At 34.0% G+C, this 19,926-nt stretch overlaps 1 protein-coding gene across 6 annotated transcripts in view; it reads right to left on the bottom strand.

Annotated features, from left to right (window-relative positions):
* The window catches only part of Cacna2d1 (calcium voltage-gated channel auxiliary subunit alpha2delta 1), a 437,884-nt gene that overhangs the window by 190,935 nt on the left and 227,023 nt on the right, over window positions 1-19,926 (bottom strand). For all 6 annotated transcript variants that reach the window (XM_074064875.1, XM_020156667.2, XM_020156666.2 and 3 more), the window contains one exon: window positions 4,814-4,873. In XM_074064875.1, the coding sequence (XP_073920976.1) occupies window positions 4,814-4,873 (60 nt within the window). The remainder of the gene's footprint in view (window positions 1-4,813; window positions 4,874-19,926) is intronic.

The following is a 19,926-nucleotide window of genomic DNA, read 5'->3' as shown; positions in this document are numbered from 1 at the left end:
GGGCTTTGATTGAAATAATGGAAGGTAAGATCAGAGAGAAATAATAAAAATAAGGGTGAAAACAATTTTTTTGACTAGGTAGTCAGTGGTTAAATATATTACTTCTTTGTATTATGAGAAACCAAAGCTATGGGCTGTCATCCAGGAAACAATTTAAAGCCCATAGCTGTTTTATCTACTCTGTGTGTCACCATACTCTTACCCTGGGCACTTACACGTGTGTGGAGAAGCACCATAAACTAACCTGACTCCATTCCGTTGCACTGGCTTCTCAGAATTTTGGGGTAAATCAGTTTTGTACTGTGGCTCGTTTTAATTTATCTTGATTAATAGGGCAGATTCTCAAGACTCTAAAGAGGAGTAATAAAAATAGTTTTCTTAGAAAGCAAAAATGTTGCAAAACATTAAATTATGCAAGTGACTCAATCAGAGGTAGAAACAGAGGTAAAAGACTAAATCAAGCCAGAGTCTAAAATCATTTTAGTGATCTATTATATTCACTTATTTCTTCTTATAGACAGGCTATCATTCCCCTCGTTTTTACCCATAAAAAACAACTATTGTATATCCAGGACCCATACCAAGTTGTAATATAGATACAATTTGACTTTATACATTATAACCAAAATAAATGCGGTGTGATGTTTTTTTATTGCACATTTTCGCAATTATTTGTCCTCAATTAACCAAAATAATGCAACTCCATGAGATGAATAAGGATTGATGAAATAATTCATAATGCCAGTGCCTATTAATTTTATTCATATAAACACAAAATTTTAAATGTTATACTTCAAAAGCAACAATTCAACATATGATTTGGCACAGTTATTTAAAAATTATAGAATTGAAGCTATGCTTAAGAACTAAATTAGCCTGATTGCTACTCAGTAACACTCTTTCACTAGAAAAAAATTGCTTTCCAATTTACTTTCCCTGTGAAGCTGAAGCTGAAGCTGAAGCAGGCTCTTCAAATGTTTTAGTTACTGGCCAATTTCTAGACTTCTATAGTGAGCCTACCCAGTAACAAGCTAGCGCTAATAAGTCATACATAAAGATCCTAGTTATTAAAATACAAATTAGGCACCCTTATGTTTATACATGTGTAACTACAATTAATATTGCAGGCTTAGTTAGAAATGAAATTGCTTTAGTTAACCAACCATTGCAATGCAATCAAATGAGATTTCAAATGCAATTGGAAAAGATCTGTTTGGTAGAAATAATAGCAATTATTTCATGGGGAACAATTAGTTTCCCAAGCTCTTTTTTTTTTTTTTCCTTTTCCCCACCTGCCCTTAATAAAATAATTTGTCCATTATGAGTGACAGGAAATGTCACCCTTAACACCCATAAGTTGCATGGAGACCTGAAAGCAGCTGGCAGACATAGCTTATTTACAAATATTAGTTTGAACTTGTAAATGCATGACCGCATAAATCTTAATCCATTTAGAGTGTATGCCCTTTGTTCTCGCAATTGTTCATTCAGTTGGGAGTTAAATGGAGCTGAGGGAGAGTATGAATTACATGAGCCCTTTGTTGTTGCCAACATATTAGTGCTTTGCCTTTTGTTCTTTTTGTTTATGAGATTTTTCTACATTACACAGTAGAGAATTTTAATCAACATTTTGCCTAAGTAATATTAACGAAACTTGCCAACTTATACTTGAGAGAAGAAGCAGAATATTATATTTCTTTTTGAAATGTTAATGCACCTTTTAGGAAATTATTTCTGCCTTCGACACCATCTTAGTGTTAAATTATTAAAGGATGGCATTAAAGAACTATTGCACTGGTGCAAATAGTTAAATACCTTAAAAGATGAAAGGATTATGAAGTTTAAATGGAGGACTTTTTGGAAAGTGGTAGCATTTAACTTCAAATTAAACATTTTCAAATGTTTGGTTAAAATACTGACAAAACTTGCAACTGTTTTGTATGGTCTCACAAATTAAGAAATTTAATATTGGCTAGTTTTAGTTTTCAACCACCAATTTGAATTATATTCTGGCCTTGAAGATTTATTTAACCTTGCTACATCTAAGAACAAGACCACCATCTACTTAATTAGGAAAAAAAAAAAGTGCCCGGAAGCAAGGCTGGAGGGTGGTGGGAATATGTGTGAGGAAATGAAAAAATGATAAAATAAAAATAAATAAATAAAATTTTAAAGTGAAAAATGTGTCTTACTTTTGTACTTTTTACTTATTTGAGTCTTAAAGTTAGAATTTTTACTCTGGTTCTATTCTCCAAGCATAAATTTGCCACCACCTCAATGCTCTGTCTGTCCATGGTATTTCAAAGTGGGGAGTTCCTGTAATGATTTGATGTCTGTCTAACAGGGTAAGGTATGAGAAGCACCAGTTCTGAGTGTGCAATATGTGTCCTGGGAGTGACATTCTCAGTCCTTTAAGAATGTTAGGCAGGAAAAATGAGCTGTCACCACCCTAGAGTGGCAAACTTGTTTACCTCTACCAGTCTCTTTGGTTATCAACCAATTCATAGGTCCCCACCAAAATTGTGAAGTAACCTAAGGGGAAATTAGAAACAGAGCTTATTCAAGAATTCTCCCACAGGGTGAACGCTATTTGCTATTTACCCTGAGTAAACTATTTCCCATTTAGCCATGTTACATTCACTAATGGCTTCTGTGTCTTTTTGGAACTCATTTGCAATCTTGCATGATTGTTTTCTAGCAATGCTGTTACTTAGGCACAGGCACTGAGAAAGAATGTCATAAGGATTACATTGTAAGGTAGTATTTTTAGGTTTTGAGATCTCAAAAATAAGAATACTGCTTTAAATTGTTGCTGCATCATAATTCAATTGGCTTCTTTTTCTTAGAAATAAGTGAAATATGAAATGGCAGAGTGCCTTACAATTGCTAATGACTTGGAGTCAATAAAATATTTAATAGCTAATGTCCATTAAGTGTTGTGTTGTAAGTAATGGTCACCCATCATTCTGCAAAGAGAAAAAAGTCATTGCCAAAATGATGATTTAGTGTTAATGAACCCAGTTTTAAAGAATTTACAGTATATCTTGGAAAGGAAACCTCATGTCTAGAAAGCAATAAATAGCTAAATAAAACATAAATGATACAACAGGCATCAGTACAAACCTACATTCTAAGTTATTCTTTTTAATGAGTATTTGAGATACCAAATGAGTTTAGTGAAAATAAGGACTTTTAAAAATCAAAAAATGTATACTCTATTACAGAAATTGATTTTATGTGACATTAATGATCTTTTGAGTTCTTCTAATTACTGAAGATCCAAATTAAATCATCACCAATTGTACTGTACCAATAATAGGCTGAATAGATCTAGCGTTACATCTACTGGATGCTACAGGGCTTTCACCATGCCACTCTATCTGAAGGGGGAGGAGAGAAGAGAAATTCTCATTTGGTTCTAGTTAATCAAAACAATATTTATTTGGACAAATTGTTTTTTCTGCTTTTTGTCTATATGTAGAACAAAATTTCAAGTCTATTTTCCTTTTATCTAAAAGCAACTAACTATTGTAAACTCCACCAATGAAGGAGTTAAGAATTTGTTCTCAATGTTTGAGGAGTTTATGTTTTTACTTGATCACTAATTTTTCCTTTATATATTACAGTTGATAAATTGATATTTATTAACCTACTCATGATAAACAATTTTGGACAAAGTTAATACCTCTGTGACACCAACAACTCAGGGAATATGACCAACTTACTGAATGAAACAAAATAATAGTAGTCAATTAGTCTGTAGTTAGTAAACTGTTTAATATATATTACCAGATAATAAAAAGCAATAACAAAAGTGTCAAGGATGGAAGGTTGGATATCATATAAATGAAAACGTTATTTAGTATAGTTTCTGTTGACATGAAATATCAAACAATTGCTAAGTAAAAATGTTAATTTTAAACCAAGTTTAGTATTCTATTGAAGCTCAACTTTCTAACACTTAAATTTGATGCTTTTATTTTACAATATATTGAAATAAAGCTGCAGCTCATTTTCTGATTATTTTTAAAATAAGAAGCAATGGTTAAGAGAAGGTTATATCCCTAAGATGAGTTGTATAGAATTTTTCAGTTATTGGAAACTAAAGATGCTTTTCTTATCAATAAATAAGTCACCTGTATAATGGAATTATTTCTGCTATTAAGGGCAGACATCTTCACTGTGCCTTTTGGCTACAAGAGGGTGGACATGTAACAGAAAGACCAGCTTCATCACAAGGAGAATTTCTGCCAGGTGTGTAATTAATCTACCGTTGGAACACAAAAGAAGCTTACCAAAAGAAATATGCAAAAAACTAATGCCAGCTGGTATTGCTAAAAGTAGGCCAGGGTAGAACACTTCTACCCAAATGAAGCAAATTAGACTTTAAGAGGTTTAATACATTTATTCCCAATTTAATCACAGTGCCCACCATCAAGGTGATTATTGAGATGTATGCTGACACAAAATAGCTGAATGTGATTTGGTTTTCAACTACTATATTCATAATAGCTATAAAGATTATACAGATAGTACAATTTATTGCTATTTTTAATATATTTTATAAATACCTTTGTATATGGAAGAACATTTTAAAAGGTTCTTTTTCTTTCATTATTATATAGAATATGAACAAGAACATATAAACTAACTTAATTCACTCTGGCTACCCAAAACATTAAAAATATTGGCTGTTTTTTTGGTCCCATAACACCATGAAATTCCATCGCTATGTAAACATTTCAATGTGAACATAATTATTCAAACACAAAATATCAATCTAGTTAAAATGAATAGTTCAAAAGGTTCTTACAGCAAAATCTTCCCTCCACTGGTGTGCTGCTTGCACTTTCTCTGCCTCCAAAGCCAGCCGCTGAAAAACAAGCAGCAAATTTTAGAATTGCAATAATCATATGGGCAAATACTTGTTCATAAAGTACTTGGTTTTCTAACAATTATTAGGGCATGAAAAAGCAAAGGAACTATTTACAATTCATAAATTGTAACCCATTTAGCAATCTAACCTACTAACATTATGCACATATATTTACTCTTTAACTATAACACTATAACACACTATTCTTAAATACTACTGACTTTCCTCCACAGTAATATTGACTAGCCTTGACTACTGTCATAAACAGTAATGTCCTCTCTGTGCTTTCTTTGAAGAGCCAATACTTCAGTTTTTGGGAAAAGTTTTAATCAAGACAACATATTAATTTGAGTAAAATTCTGTTTTTAGAAAATACCACTTTAGCATATATTTCAGTAAGTAGAAAGGGCATGACATTGAAAGATTAATATGTGCTAAGCACTACAGGAATCTTTTTTTAACCAAAAGTCACAAAAACAAAATGATTTCCCCCAGCTGAGTATGTTTTTAGTAGGTTTTTTTTTTTTTTTTCAGAGATTATCTGTGAGAAAGTAAACTCTCAGAATCTACCTATCAGGAAAATGGCTTTGTCACCTTCCATTCAGTATGTCAAAGTACTTAGAGAATTTGCTGTTGACTTATTTCCCTTTGTCACTTTTAAAATGCATTTCATTATGATCAACTGGAGGCAACATTTGTAGTGTCAGTCTACTACTCACTTTTTGTAAATAAAGTTTTCTCCCCTCTCCAAATATACTTTTTTTGTCATTTCTTTGTATTTCTCAGTTTCACTATCATGTTCTACATGGGATAAGCCTTTAAAGGGTGACAGTAACATGTGATGAATAAGGTCACAGTTTTGAACCAGACTACTAGACTTTGAATACCATCCTTTGACTTCTACAATCTGGGAAACCTTGGAAAAGTGTAACTCTTCTCTCATTCTTTCATGTGAATAATGTAAAAGCCTGCTTCCATGGGCATTAAAAGGATTAAGTGAATTATTGTATATAAAGTGTTGTATGCAATGCCTGGCACACAAAAAATAATACATATGTCAGCTATCACCTCTATGATAACTATGATAACTAAGTAGAATAACTATGACTCTACTTTTCTCTGTGATTCCTTGAGAAAATAGTTCAGTGTTAGGTTTTTCTGTGGTCTGCCCCACACAACTGGAAAACAGTGGCAGAAACAGAAGAAACATAATAGCAAACACAATAAACATAAATGCATCAAACTCATTTATTTGTAGACAGAAATTATCAGGTTATATCTTAGAAGATTATCAATAGTGGTTCTGTGGTGTATGAAGTTTTTGGTCATTCACCATAAGCTATTCTTTGCTGCTTCATCTTCTTATGGAAGGTCGGCCTATGCTGAATAATACAAACACTCTTTAGGCCAGAATTAATATTAGGGCATTGGTTTCTACCCTTGACATTTACTACTAGAATATGTTTATCTTTCTAAATTATTATACAGGTACTACCAATGAATACATAATATTGCTTAATGAGGGGTATCAATTTAAGAATCCCTATGGTGAATTTAAAGAAAAATTCTTCATGGAGTATTTAGATGGCAATAGTTTTGGACATCAATTGCTAGGCAGAAATGGAGTATAGAGTAGTCAGGAAGTGTGAGAATCTGTTCCAGACCAGAGTAACCATAGCAGGCTATCTATTCCCGCAAAAGTAAAACAGAGCAAAGCCAAAAGTCAATGGAGTCAAGCATATATACCATATTACAATAATTCTGCAAACTCAAATTCAAATAAAAGTGACACTACAAACTGAGTAAATGAAAACTAAACTGCAAATGTTAATACTTTCCTTATAGGAAAATTTCAGAGAAAGCAGGAAGAAATAAACATGAAGGCATGTTAATGAAAAAATTCAGAATGTAAGCTTTCTCTCATTTTTGAAGGGCAGTATAAGAACTTCCACATATATGGGGAAATAATAAACTTGAATCACAAACAAATACTAAATAGGGTTTTTGTTGTTGTTAACAAATATTAGAACCCCAATGCTTTCATGTCATGGAGAGGAATAGTAAGACTTTTTTCTTCACAACACGCAGGCAGAGGGTGCTCCCACAATAATCAAAACTCACTGGTAGACATTCACTTGCAGGGGCATGAAAGGCTTTCAAGGAGCCAACTGTTAACTCTACTGAGCTCTTTACTCCCCTGGGAAGAGTGCACGAGAAAGTACGATTTAACTGATTTGACACATAACCCATGTTAAATAAGGCATAATAACAGCAATCATCACAGTTAACTGTTTCCACAGCAGAACAATGATGACAAGAAACTGTAAGCCACTTCTCTTAGGGGGAACAGAGTCCAAGTCAGATTTCTAATGCATGCATTATACACATACATACACACACACACATACTCACACACACACATACACATACACATATTAATCTTACAAAGTAAATGACATATGTTGCAAGCTTCTGAAAAATTTTAGAAACCTAAACATAGGAAGTCATACATAAAAAAGACATGTATTATAAAAGGTTGACTTGAAGCAAAAAAAAGTTACTAAATTTTGCACCCCCAGCTTGTAAATCTAAAATTATATCATTAATGCATTACTGTTATCTTTGTTCATGAAAAATAAATGAAACTTTTTTTATTTAGAAAATTTCACACAAAGTCAAAATACTGAATTTTAGATACTTAACCTATTTTAGGATTAACTAGCAGAGTCATGGGTGGTGCTCTGTTCCTGTGACAACAAAAGACCACTGGCCATAACTTATAAAGAACTGACATGCCTTCTACACCCTTCAAGTCTCTAATTAGCTTCTATTCTAGTCAAGTGACATTTTTAGAGCCAATAATACACTACTAAATGCCACGGGCAAATTGTATTAAGACTAATAAAATCCTTATCTAATAAAATGTGAATATTTTCTTGGTGGTGGAGCATTCCTGTTTCCACAGTTTTCTATATAAGCATATCCTGCAACAATAGCAGAAGAAAAAAATTATTTTTCATTTAATCTGTAGAACAGTACAAAAAAGTATCAAACATTAAGACAGATTGAATACTAGACAGAAACAAAGAATCCAGTTCAGTGTAAGTACCTATGAGAAAGATTTGAAAGTTAATTCAGCTCATATTAAATGGCTTTATTACAAATTTATAGATAAGAGCCCTTTAAATATGGGAATAATAAATATATATAGTGTGACAGTTGTGTTAATAATATATACATCCCTACCTACTAGTTTACACACTTAAAATAAAAAATCACTTTAAAGATTATTTTAAGGACTAAATTGTAACAAAGCAGACAAAGCCTTCCCACTCTGAAGCTTATGTTCACTGCTTAAGCTCAGGGAAATTTTTCTTCTCCCATAAGCCCATCAAAAGTGGTATCAGTAGGCATTTACAATAAACAGGAGTACCAGGGTTAAAACACTGGAAGATTCTATTTTAGGTTAAATGAAAAATAAAATGGCAACAGAAAATATTATATGAGGCACAAGAACCTAAACTTCACAGTGTAACTTAGGAACATATAAAATTACTATAAGTCAATAAACTATAAATAAATGCCTGAGTTACTGAATAAAGAACTTCTATTCCGGTGTTTGGCAACTAATCTCCTCATAGCACATTTAGTCCCCTGTTTAGCACTATTGGGGATTGAACCTAGGGCCTCATGCATGCTTGGCAATTGCTGCACTACTGAGCTGCATCCCCAGCCTAGTTAGTCTATCTAGCTGTAACAAGGAAGAGCTCTTTGACTTCAGTCCACTCACAATGATATGTTTGTTTTTGGTTTTTTGTGTTTATTTTGGTTGCTGGGATGATTTTATTAAAATATTTTACTGTTAAAAAAAAGAAAATATCATATGATAGGTTACTGTGAGAACTGTCTTTATAAAGGTATTACCCTCAAATCCAGAGGGATTATTGCTAATCAATGAAAAACTTTTTGATATGCAGTAGTCTGCAGGGGAAAAAACCCATAGAATGGAAGCTGCTTATCAGATCAGATGAGCTCCTGTTCATTGTCAGCCTTCACACTGTTATATTTGCATCTTTTCCACTAGCTATGAATCTTGTCAGTTGACATCAGAGTCCAATAAAAGCAGTACAATTACATCGTGTACACATAATCTATCATTCTAATCAATAATAGACAAATATATTTTCTCTTAGACTATTTTTTCAACCTGTAAACAATTTGCTTCTTAGTCTATGAATGAGTTGCAGGTTAAAGATTTTTAAAGTTTTAAAAACATTAGCTGTAAGGAATTTTCTTTTGAGAGCTTTGAAAGAAAACCATCAGGGATCATATAGCAGGTCATTTAAACTCAAATAATGTTGAGACTCATATTTAAATACCAAGTATTGACTTAAAGACATCATTCAAAAAAAATTCCAGAACAATTTCTTCCTAATGTGAATCAAGATTTCTTCCTCGTAAGAAAGGGATAATTGATATGTACAAACAGACTAAGCCAAGTGAAATACACACGGAGTACAAATTAGCAAATTACTGTATTACACCTATGCTGACAATTTAATTATCACTGTAATGAGTTTTACCTATCTTCATTGAAATGTTTTTAGCACATCAAAAGGATCAGGATACTCATTGAAGGACATCATATCTATTGAAAAATAGCGGCTGAAGGTGAGTGAACAAACTTTAAATTCTGAAGAATGGTGCACGGGTTATCATTTACTTTGAAGCTATGCTATCAGGAACATGCACTTTTGAACAGTCATGTCTGGGTTCCAATTCTGATGTTGCTTTTCATTAATGATGGAATTTTAGGTAAGGTATTTCATTGTTTTCAGCACTAGGACATCTATCTACCTTATAATATAGATAGATGTCTATCTATCTACCTTATGTATTACCTATTTGGTGTGTTAAATACATAGTAGTCAATAAAATTCATAAAGTTTTCCTTCCATTTCAGCATTACAAACATTGACTCCTTAGAAAAAGACTATAAATTATAATCACTAATGACCACTTCTATGTGTAAATACAAACAAAATGAATAAATCTCCTCATTGTTCCCTAAAATCTCACTGTATTTATTCTGGAAAAGAAAAACTCTATCTCTAGAATGAGATTGCGAATAAAAGCCATGCAACTGGGGAAGCCATTTAATATAGCAATCAGTAGGTGTTCGCAATTTTATTTTACTCTGTTTTTACCATAAATGAAACAGAATAAAGAGAAAGTCTTTGTGAACTGCTTTTTCTCCTTATTTCCCAGAGGGAGATGGAGAGGAGAGATAGTGAGACATGACATTTCTTTAGCATTTCTTGTACGGACCGGAAGTCTTGAAGAACTCAATAGACCAGACAATATGATGCCTCCCTGAATATTTAGTACCACATTCCACTTCAAAAATACACTCTTCTTTTTCAATAACCTTAAACAATGCACTTGGCTTAAATTCATAGAAACACATGTGGAACAGAATTCTTCTTAAGCCTTCTAGAAATATATTCTATCCTAACGAATAAGAATTCTACTTTGAAAAACTTAATGTGTTTTTATATTTTTAATGTGTGTTTAATATTTTTAAATTACATCTGTTATACTTACATATTGCTTAAAATGTTTCCATAAGAAGACATTACTGGTACTTCCAAAAAAGCTCCATTGGCTAAAGAAGCCAGGTTGGAAACTGGGACTTGAGGTTAAATACTTATAAAATGTGAGTAGACTAACCAAGATGAGTTAACTTCTGCATATTTTAACATTTGATAACAGAACCCTAGATAAAGAAATATACATCCTGACAGGCGAGGAAAAGTATCTCAATAAGAAATAAAGTGCAGCCTCCTACGGTAAGACACACATGTAATCTTATATGAGATGGGAGGATTGTGAATTTGAACCCAGCCTGGGCAATATTTATATAGTGTATGTGCATGTGTCTGCTTGTATTCAATAAGAAAATCCTGACATTTGTTATGTGAAAGTGTTTAGAGAATACAACACAAGGCACAGTTCCTACTTCTAAAGGAAACACGTATATATAGGCTGTCACAAACATGACTTACCATCAGTATTCCACGGGTGTTTTCCAAATGGTTACAATACACGGGCTTTGTTAGTTTTACTTTATTTCAGTGGATCTCCCAATAGACAGTAAGTTTGCTAAAGAACTGTTTTTATCTAGAATGTAATTATCTCAAAATGAACAAAGAGTAAAAATTCAAGTCTGCTAAACACTAGCAAGATTTAACCATAGCTCTTTATACTTGCTTGGTTTTAAAAGTCAACTTTGGCATGGCTGGTTTGAGTTAAGGGTGGGTAGGTGGTAGGACTGAAAATAGAGAAACTCACAGAAATCAATAGTCTGAAACCTACCACCAAGAATTCACTTCTTTTTCTTTCTTTATTATGCTCTATGAGAGAAATAAAATATTACAGATTACCTTGAAGTTCATCTTAGTTCCCTCTGACCAATTTCCCAACAAAGAGCAATCACTACGATGAAGTAATCACTATCCTTTGGCATTGTTTGGAATCTAATTTTTAATATGTAAATGTTATCTGATATTGAAAGTGATTTTTGTTTTACAGGTAGGATGAATGCAGTTTGAAAGCCAAAAAGAAATTCTACCAGCTTCCTGAAGGGAATGATTTATCTAGGGAGAAACTCAGAACCCTTTCTAGTGATTGTTAAGATTGAACAAAAGAATCAGTTAAGGCCAATTATGTATGAGAAAACAGTTTCATGAAGAATTAGGAAAGTAAAGATAATGCCTGAAGGACTTTTCCTCAGAGAAAAGTCACCTGAGACCCTCTTCAGCACCAATGTCCTATGCCTGCACCATTTCTTTATCTTCAGAATGCAGAAGAGCACTTACTTGTAAAGAGACCACCCAGTCCTTCAATCATTCTTTCTGTACAGACATTACTTGTGAAGACTGAACTAATCCAAATTATCATTGAAGGAAGAGGATTTTATTAAAGAGATGTTAATCCCTCTCTCTGTGTTGCTGTGATTTAGCAATCCTATTTTCTTACAAAGATCCTTACTCTTACAAACATGCTTTTGCGGACTTTTCTGCTTTTTTTAATGGCATGAAACACAAGCACAAAGTTATAACTATGTGCTTCAATTTCTCATTTTTTAAGCAAAAATTGATCCCAGGACATATGAGGCATTTTAATATAATCCAGTGTTAATTTAGAAAAATGTATTCCAATATTGAGAAGTTTTACTGACGTCTGGTAAAATAGTTTAGTTAGCACCAGTCCATCTACTCAAGTTTATGGAGGAGAAAAAAGCAAGTTTATCTTTTTGACTATTGTTTCTCAATAGAAAAACAGAAAATGACAAAAATTTATTTGTCAATAGACTAAATAAAAATAAATTACTGTATGTAGTCTAGTTTTTTGTATGTATTCAAATATCCTAATGCTTCTATAAATACTGGAATTATGACCTAAGAGAATGACCAAAATTAATAAAACATGAATTTTTTATTACATTAAGCCAAACCAAAGATGCCTCTCAAAATGTATAAGGTAGAACATAAGGCTACAGGTTAATTTTTTTTTTTTGGTGGCCTATCTTTTCATGCCACGTTGTGTGAAATGAAACTCTCATAATCCAAACACTATTTTTCTTTGTAGTGCAAGTTTTTAGAAAGCATAATATACGCAAAATATACAAATAAAACTTGCTGAAACCTAGCCAGTAATCATTTGTTTTTCTATTTGTAGCCAAGTGAAAAAAACTTTTGGAACCTAGCTTCTGGATCATGTTGTATAGTTTTCAGCCTGAATCTGCCATATTCAGTAAATGCTTCTGAAATTAACCACAAAGCTTAAAGTCTAGTCTTCAGAAATGTAATTAGCTCCAAAACCATTGGCAGACTCCTGGAATACAAAAGCCAGGGTAAAGGAGCACTACCTGGTAAGAACAGCAAAACCCCTTTTAGCAGAAGTAAAAGTAAATAATACACAACAAATAATTACATTACCTTTCTTTGGCTCTTATAACACAAAAATATTGTTCAACTGAATATAATTTCCACATCAATTCTGTATTTTGCCACCTGAAAAGAATCACCTGACAAACTCATTTAACAAACCTGGGTGTCATACAAACTTTGCCAAACGCACAACCATCCAAAGGTTCTTATTCTCTAATCATGGTCATTCCTGCACATTTACAAGTTTAATATGGTATATCTTTTCCTACATACTCCTCTAGAGAGTCATATTTTAGAGACATTAGACATATGTACTCAGTGACTCCTTGAGAAACACTGTTCTAATCAGAAAAGCAATTTGAGAGAGGCCAACAAAAGTAGCCTGCTGCCCTTCACTGGTGTGACAATCATATACTATCATGACAACCATCAGGCTGTGCTCAGTTCCTTCTCTCTCCCTCTACATCACTAAGTATGAGCTCCTTCAGGGTGAGAAACAGTTTTTCCATGTCTGCAAACCTCCCAGATCTTACTCAGTGTATGGCAGAGAGCAGGCTCACAGTAAACATGTGCAGAAATGTAGAAATGATTTCCAAACATTCTTGTGGTTGTATCACGATTTATAACTATAGGTTCACAAAATCATCATCATTCATGACCATGACACTAAAAGACACATTCTGATCTCCAAAGTTGTCTTCCCACATGGTAAGTGTATTGCTTGATGAATACATCATTTCCTATTTCCTAAAAGTTGTTAGATTAACTCAATACCACTCAAACCTTTAAAAATAGTGGAATTTGGCTTGGGCTGTGGCAGGGATCAAGGCAATTCAAATCTCTTCTGGAATTCTACAATCAATCTATAAGTACTTATTCATATAATATTCAATACTCCTGTACATTAAGAAACCCAGGAAGGAGAAAATGTAAACAGGAGAGAGAAAGACAGAGAGAGAGAGAGAGAGAGAGAGAGCTTGAGAAAAGGACAGTTCTTAAGAAAAGTCTAGCCCTTTGTTCTGCTGATAATCTGCTCCAGAGTCCTACATAGTTAATACCATGTTATTTGCATGAGGAGATCATGCACTCAGAGACTGTGAACTGCAATGCAGCTGAGAACTGGATTCAGTTGAGTTCATCATGATGATTCTTAAAAGCCTGTGAGCACTTTATTTGTCAATTTGTTTGCAATTCATTGATAAGCAAACACCAAACTTAAGTTGCTAAAAGTTGATGTTTTATGTCACTATGTGGCTTCTCCTTTACATACCTAGCAGTTATTTTTCTTTAATATGAGCAACTAGGAAATACAGTGAAAATAGCTCTGGCATTTCATAGCTGTGTGACCAGTGGCAAATTAAATGAATGCCTTCTGCCTCAACTTTCCAACTACAGATTAATAGTGCATAGATTGTGCTGTATCATACTGGGTAAGGAAGATGTGTGTGAAGTCCTCAATACATAAAAGCTAGCACATTAAAACCAAAGTATCAAGAAATTCTATGTTTTCTGTTACAATGTTAATGAACATGAAATGTTGAAATTATTTCATCAAGAAATATTATATACACTTCTTAAGGGGAAACAGTGGCCATTTATAATCTTTTCTGGAATGAAGTAAGTCATTAAGCAGGGCACCTGTTTGCTGAGACTAGAAGCTTTTGATTTATTTTTGCTTTTCCCCTCTGAATTAGTCCACTTCCAATCATGTACAGAGACATTTCTACACAGGTTTCTTACGCCTCTGCTTATCAATTGAACGGAGACAGAGAGAGACTATATTTTCAAAAGTGTTTATATGGCAAACAGCCCTGGAAGATACAGTATCTTCCTCCAAAGGGAAGGATGGATTTGTGTGTTGCTGTCCAAAAAAATAAAAATAATCCTTTAGGGAAAATCAGATGAGTTTGCTGGCAGTCTATTTTGATATACTGAGGTTTGCTATGCTCAGGGTTTGCAGTAGCCAATTGGCCTACCGAGGGTCACCTTCATTGTGCATGAGAGTTCTGGGTGACTTATGCAAAACAAATATGCTGCCTATGGGTGCTGCAAGTCCAGTCTACTGCATTACTCAGTTTACTGCAGCTGTGAAATTTTGGTTAGCCAGGTCCTTTATGTTTCTTGAAATATCATCTTGGAATTTTTTAATCAGTGTGGTTTCTTTCAGTTTGGCCCCAAGTCTTGCCCTTGAAAGTGGCCATAAGCCAAGATAGATACTCTCTCTGAGAGCCCTGGTCCTGGAGAGGAAGGGATTAGATGCTGGTGTGTCAGTCAAGTGAGACACAATGAGAAGGTGAAACCAAAATGCATGAAGCAGGATTTATTACTTATAAATCCCAGCGAGTTTAGGGGTTCCTTGAAGAAGCAATGGAATGTCTCAATGTAACAGGCAGCTGACCCAACAGGTAATGAGGGAGAAGACCTGTGGAACCGTGCCTTTATTAAGGCTCACAGTCTTTCCCATGGGGGTTATGAATTGGTTAGCTTGAAGAAAACACCTGTGAAATGGGAAAGTTATTTACATGACTTTGGTGTCGACCATCAGGTTTATTCTGACTAGCATCCGTGAAATGGGCTAGGTTTTTTTGTTTGTTTGTTTGTTTGTTTAGGTCAATGAAATGAGGAACAGGTAGGATGTATTGCAAACCACCACAGCACAAAGTTGAGAAGTTTTTACTAGGTTAAAGATGACAGGTTATGGCTAGATTTGAAACCATTTACATGAGACCTAAAAAGGGTGTCAAAGAAGTAATTATATAAACACATTTATGACACATATCTGGTTGAGTCTCCTATAAAACTCCTTTTGTCTCCAAACTTTCACCATCAACTAACTGACATAAGCTTTGTTTTGTCGTCATCAGCTCTTTACCAAGTATGCATTGCACACCTTGTTTAAGAGTCTTGCTATCTCTATACAGTACTCCTCAAAGTGTGCCCAGATCAGCTGGGGCGGCATGACCACTGAACTTATTAATCATGCAGATTCTCCAGTCCCACACCAGATCTATTAAATCAGAAACCCTTGAAGTGGGCCCTACCAATTTACCATCTACTATCTAGCATGTATGACCCCAGTGTTTCCAATGTACACCAGAGGGTGAAATGCAAGGCTCTAAAGCAAGCATGCACTGCACTTTTGAAGCAGAAGTTCTCATAGCTGTCTGTGGTGATATAGAGGCAACAAGAAGTTATTTCTTTTAAAAAATCAGGTATATCAGACATATTGTATAAAAGGAAAGACAGAAACCACTGTGGCTGGGCTGATACCAAGTCAGAAATCATAGTCCAGAATCTTACTTTCAGTCTTATAGTTTGATGAACATTATCTCCAAGATAATTAATTTGTAAACAGTAAAATAAAACAAGGAAAAACAATGTGTTTGCCTTATAGACACAATATATAGAATAGCAACCTAATATGTTACAATCACATCTATCTTGGAACTTGTAAATGCATTATTAAATCTTCAATGTTCTAAAAGTGTTAATTGGCATTAATAACATTGCATTTTATAATTGTTTTTTCTCTTATATATGCATGCATTTAAGTGTGCCTATATACATACAAAACTGAAAATAAATGAAGAAAAGTTGGTAAGCAGGAAGTGTGTTAAAATATCATCAAATTTATTTTGGCATCTGTGGTGAAAACTTAATTAACTTATCTTATCCATAAGTGAATATTCTTTTCCATACAATTTACCTTATAACTTTTTACAATCCCCAAGTATTTATCACTATATTTCCCTTGTGACAATTCAATAGTTTTTTTTTAATTTCTATTTTATTCATATGTGCATACAATGTTTGGGTCATTTCTCCCCCCTTCCTCCCACCCACTCCCTTTCCACCCACCCCGCTCTTTCCCTTACCCCCCCTTATTCCTCGCTACTAGGCAGAAACTATTCTGCACTTATCTCTAATTTTGTTGAAGAGAGAGTATAAGCAATAAGGAACAAGGGTTTTTGCTAGTTGAGATAAGGATAGATATACAGGGAGTTGACTTGCATTGATTTCCTGTGCATGTGTGTTACCTTCTAAGCTAATTCTTCTTGAACTAACCTTTTCTCTAGTTCCTGGTCCCCTTCTCCTATTGGCCTCAGTTGCTTTAAAGAATCTGCTTTAGTTTCTCTGTGTTGAGGGCAACAAATGCTATCGAGTTTTTTGGGTGTCTTACCTATCCTCATACCTTCCTTGTGTGCTCTAGCTTTATCATGTGATCAAAGTCCAATTCCCTTGTTGTGTTTGCCTTTGATCTAATGTCCGCATATGAGGGAGAACATACGATTTTTGGTCTTTTGGGCCAGGCTAACCTCACTCAGAATGATGTTCTCTAATTCCATTCATTTACCAGCGAATGATAACATTTCGTTCTTCTTCATGGCTGCATAAAATTCCATTGTATATAAATACCACCTTTTCTTAATCCATTCATCAGTAGTGGGGCATCTTGGCTGCTTCCATAACTTGGCTATTGTGAATAGTGCCGCAATAAACATGGGTGTGCAGGTGTCTCTGGAGTAACCTGTGTCACAGTCTTTTGGGTATATCCCCAAGAGTGGTATTGCTGGATCATATGGTAGATCAATGTTTAGATTTTTAAGTAGCCTCCAAATTTTTTTCCAGAGTGGTTGTACTAGTTTACATTCCTACCAGCAGTGTAAGAGGGTTCCTTTTTCTCCACATCCTCACCAACACCTGTTGTTAGTGGTGTTGCTAATGATGGCTATTCTAACAGGGGTGAGGTGGAATCTTAGTGTGGTTTTAATTTGCATTTCCTTTATTGCTAGGGATGTTTTGAAACAGCCTTGATTATTAGCTTTCAACTCAGCTGGCAAAGAGACATCATTATCTTCTACTGCCCCCAAATTATTTTTAAATAGATATTTGAGGTGATCACACATAAAGACTAGAAAAATTCAATGACTTCTTCATAAGATACCCACAAAGAGTATATTCAGCAATCCTGATTATAATTCTCAAGTTGATTTTTATTTTGAGCTACAATTTTGTGCAAGGTATGGTCAATGAAGAATTCAGGAAAATTTAAAGCCCATGTTGACTTTGAAATTATGGGGAACAAAATGTTTCTCTTTCTTGTCTGTAAAATGGAGACCTTAACAGCCATTTTACCAGATTTTTGAGGGGTTAAATAAGCAGTAACATCTTGGTCAACATTAGCTACTATGAATTTAAAGAAGGAAAATATTCTATTTACTGAAGGTGCAATCAAACAGGCATAGATCTAAGTAAATGAGCAAATTTTGTGCAAATTATATCTGCTTCGGTCTCATTTTTTAAATTTTACAATAAGGATTTGTCATCCCTAGCTCTCTTCCTTCCACCACCAACCCTTTGACTGTCCTTAGATCAAAGGGGATTTGTTTTTAATCACCCCAGGCTACTATTCTACTGTTTGTAAACTATTTCTCATTCTTGTCTTGTTATTTCAATTTCTTTTTACATTTAAGTAATTTACCTTTGAGTTTAATTAACTCACATAGGCTGTCAATTTGGTGAGTAGGCTGTCTTTTAAAAATGGAAAGTGTGATCTTAGATAGTAGGCAGATTTTCTGTTTTGTGAATGTTTCTATGGAAACACTTTCCCCCCTTTTTTGTCATTATATGGGATTGTGAATGTCTCCCATTCTGTGTTAGATACATGTGTGTACTGTACCCACCCTCCACTTACATCTTACGAGTTGACAAATCACTATGATGTGTAAATCAGGCAATCAATTTGTAAAATATGCAACTTACTATGTTTTTAGATATCAAAAACATCATTCACTACTAATTGTGAAAAAATATGCCATTCTTATTTTCTCCTTTTCTAGAAAATATATTTTTTAATATTGAAACTATTCAGTAGCTCTATGAGCAAAACTATTATTATTTCTCCTGTTCTCAAGTAAGTTTTAACAATTTCACTAAATGCTTATAGTAACTGGTATTATGAAAGATTCTCTTAAAAGTTCTCTACTCTTATCCTACAATTTTCTGCTCACATTTCTTATATGTAAAAATTCTAAGCAATGACTAAATTTTAAGCTCTTGGCTTTCAAGTACGAAGTTCAAGAAGGTTTCCTAATGTCCTTTCCAAGAAAAATTTAACTTGTGTATTCATTATATAATATACTTCATGTTAAAAATAGTGATAGTTAAATATATGGTTTATAAGATTTCTTTTCCAAGAGGTTTCTCAATTGACCACCATAATGAGACAAAAACAAAAATAAGGGGTGAGATCTTTTACAGTAAGCAATCATGAATGATCCCATGTATCTTTCCTGCAAACTTGATAGACACTACCATTAGTTTCATTTTACAGAGAAGTAAACAGATGTTAGTGAGCTTAGCTCCTCTACATCACAGGCTACTGAACCGGGGAGGTGCTGGATTTTGAAAAGAGGCTACCTATTAGAGCCCTGTCTCTATCCTTAACTGATGAAATTACACAAGTGTTCTCAATATCATTTAAAGCAGAAGGCTATGTCTTGACTCCTACTTTTGGAGAACTTTATCACATATAATATAAAAGGCAAATAAAGTGGAAAGGATGTGCTGTGTTTGAACATAAAGAGACTATATTCACTCTAAAAAGCTTGAAAGGGAAGATATAAAAAGCTCCTACAAGGGATTTATTTACCTAGCTCTCTTAGGCACTTTCAAGAAAATAATTTATTCTAAACAAAGGGAAAACAGAGGCAAATATATTTGTCTTAAAGAAATCTACCATACTTGGGACAAATGGGAAATACTGTGAGTGAAACTTCATAAATACACTCCTGATTCTCTTTATCCGGGGCCCTAAGGACTCTTGAAAGACAATATTAAAAATTATTTAACCAAAAACTGTCAGGGGCTAAAATAAAACTAGGTACATTGAGATATATCTAAGCCCATTCGGGCTGCTGTAACAAACGCTGTAACAGACACTGAGAAGTCCAAGAACAAGACACTGCAGATTTGGTGCCTAGTGAAGGTAGGTCTGCTTTATGTTCATAGGTGGTTGTATTTTCCCTGTGACCTCACATGGCAGAAAGCAGAGGGATAGGGAAGCTCTTTGGTACCAAGACTTTCTTTAATTTATTA

This window comes from Castor canadensis, chromosome 2 (genome assembly GCF_047511655.1).
Source record: "Castor canadensis chromosome 2, mCasCan1.hap1v2, whole genome shotgun sequence".
Taxonomy (NCBI): domain Eukaryota; kingdom Metazoa; phylum Chordata; class Mammalia; order Rodentia; family Castoridae; genus Castor; species Castor canadensis.
The sequence above is the reverse complement of the archived record's forward strand: the minus strand, read 5'-3'. Positions and strand labels throughout refer to the sequence as shown.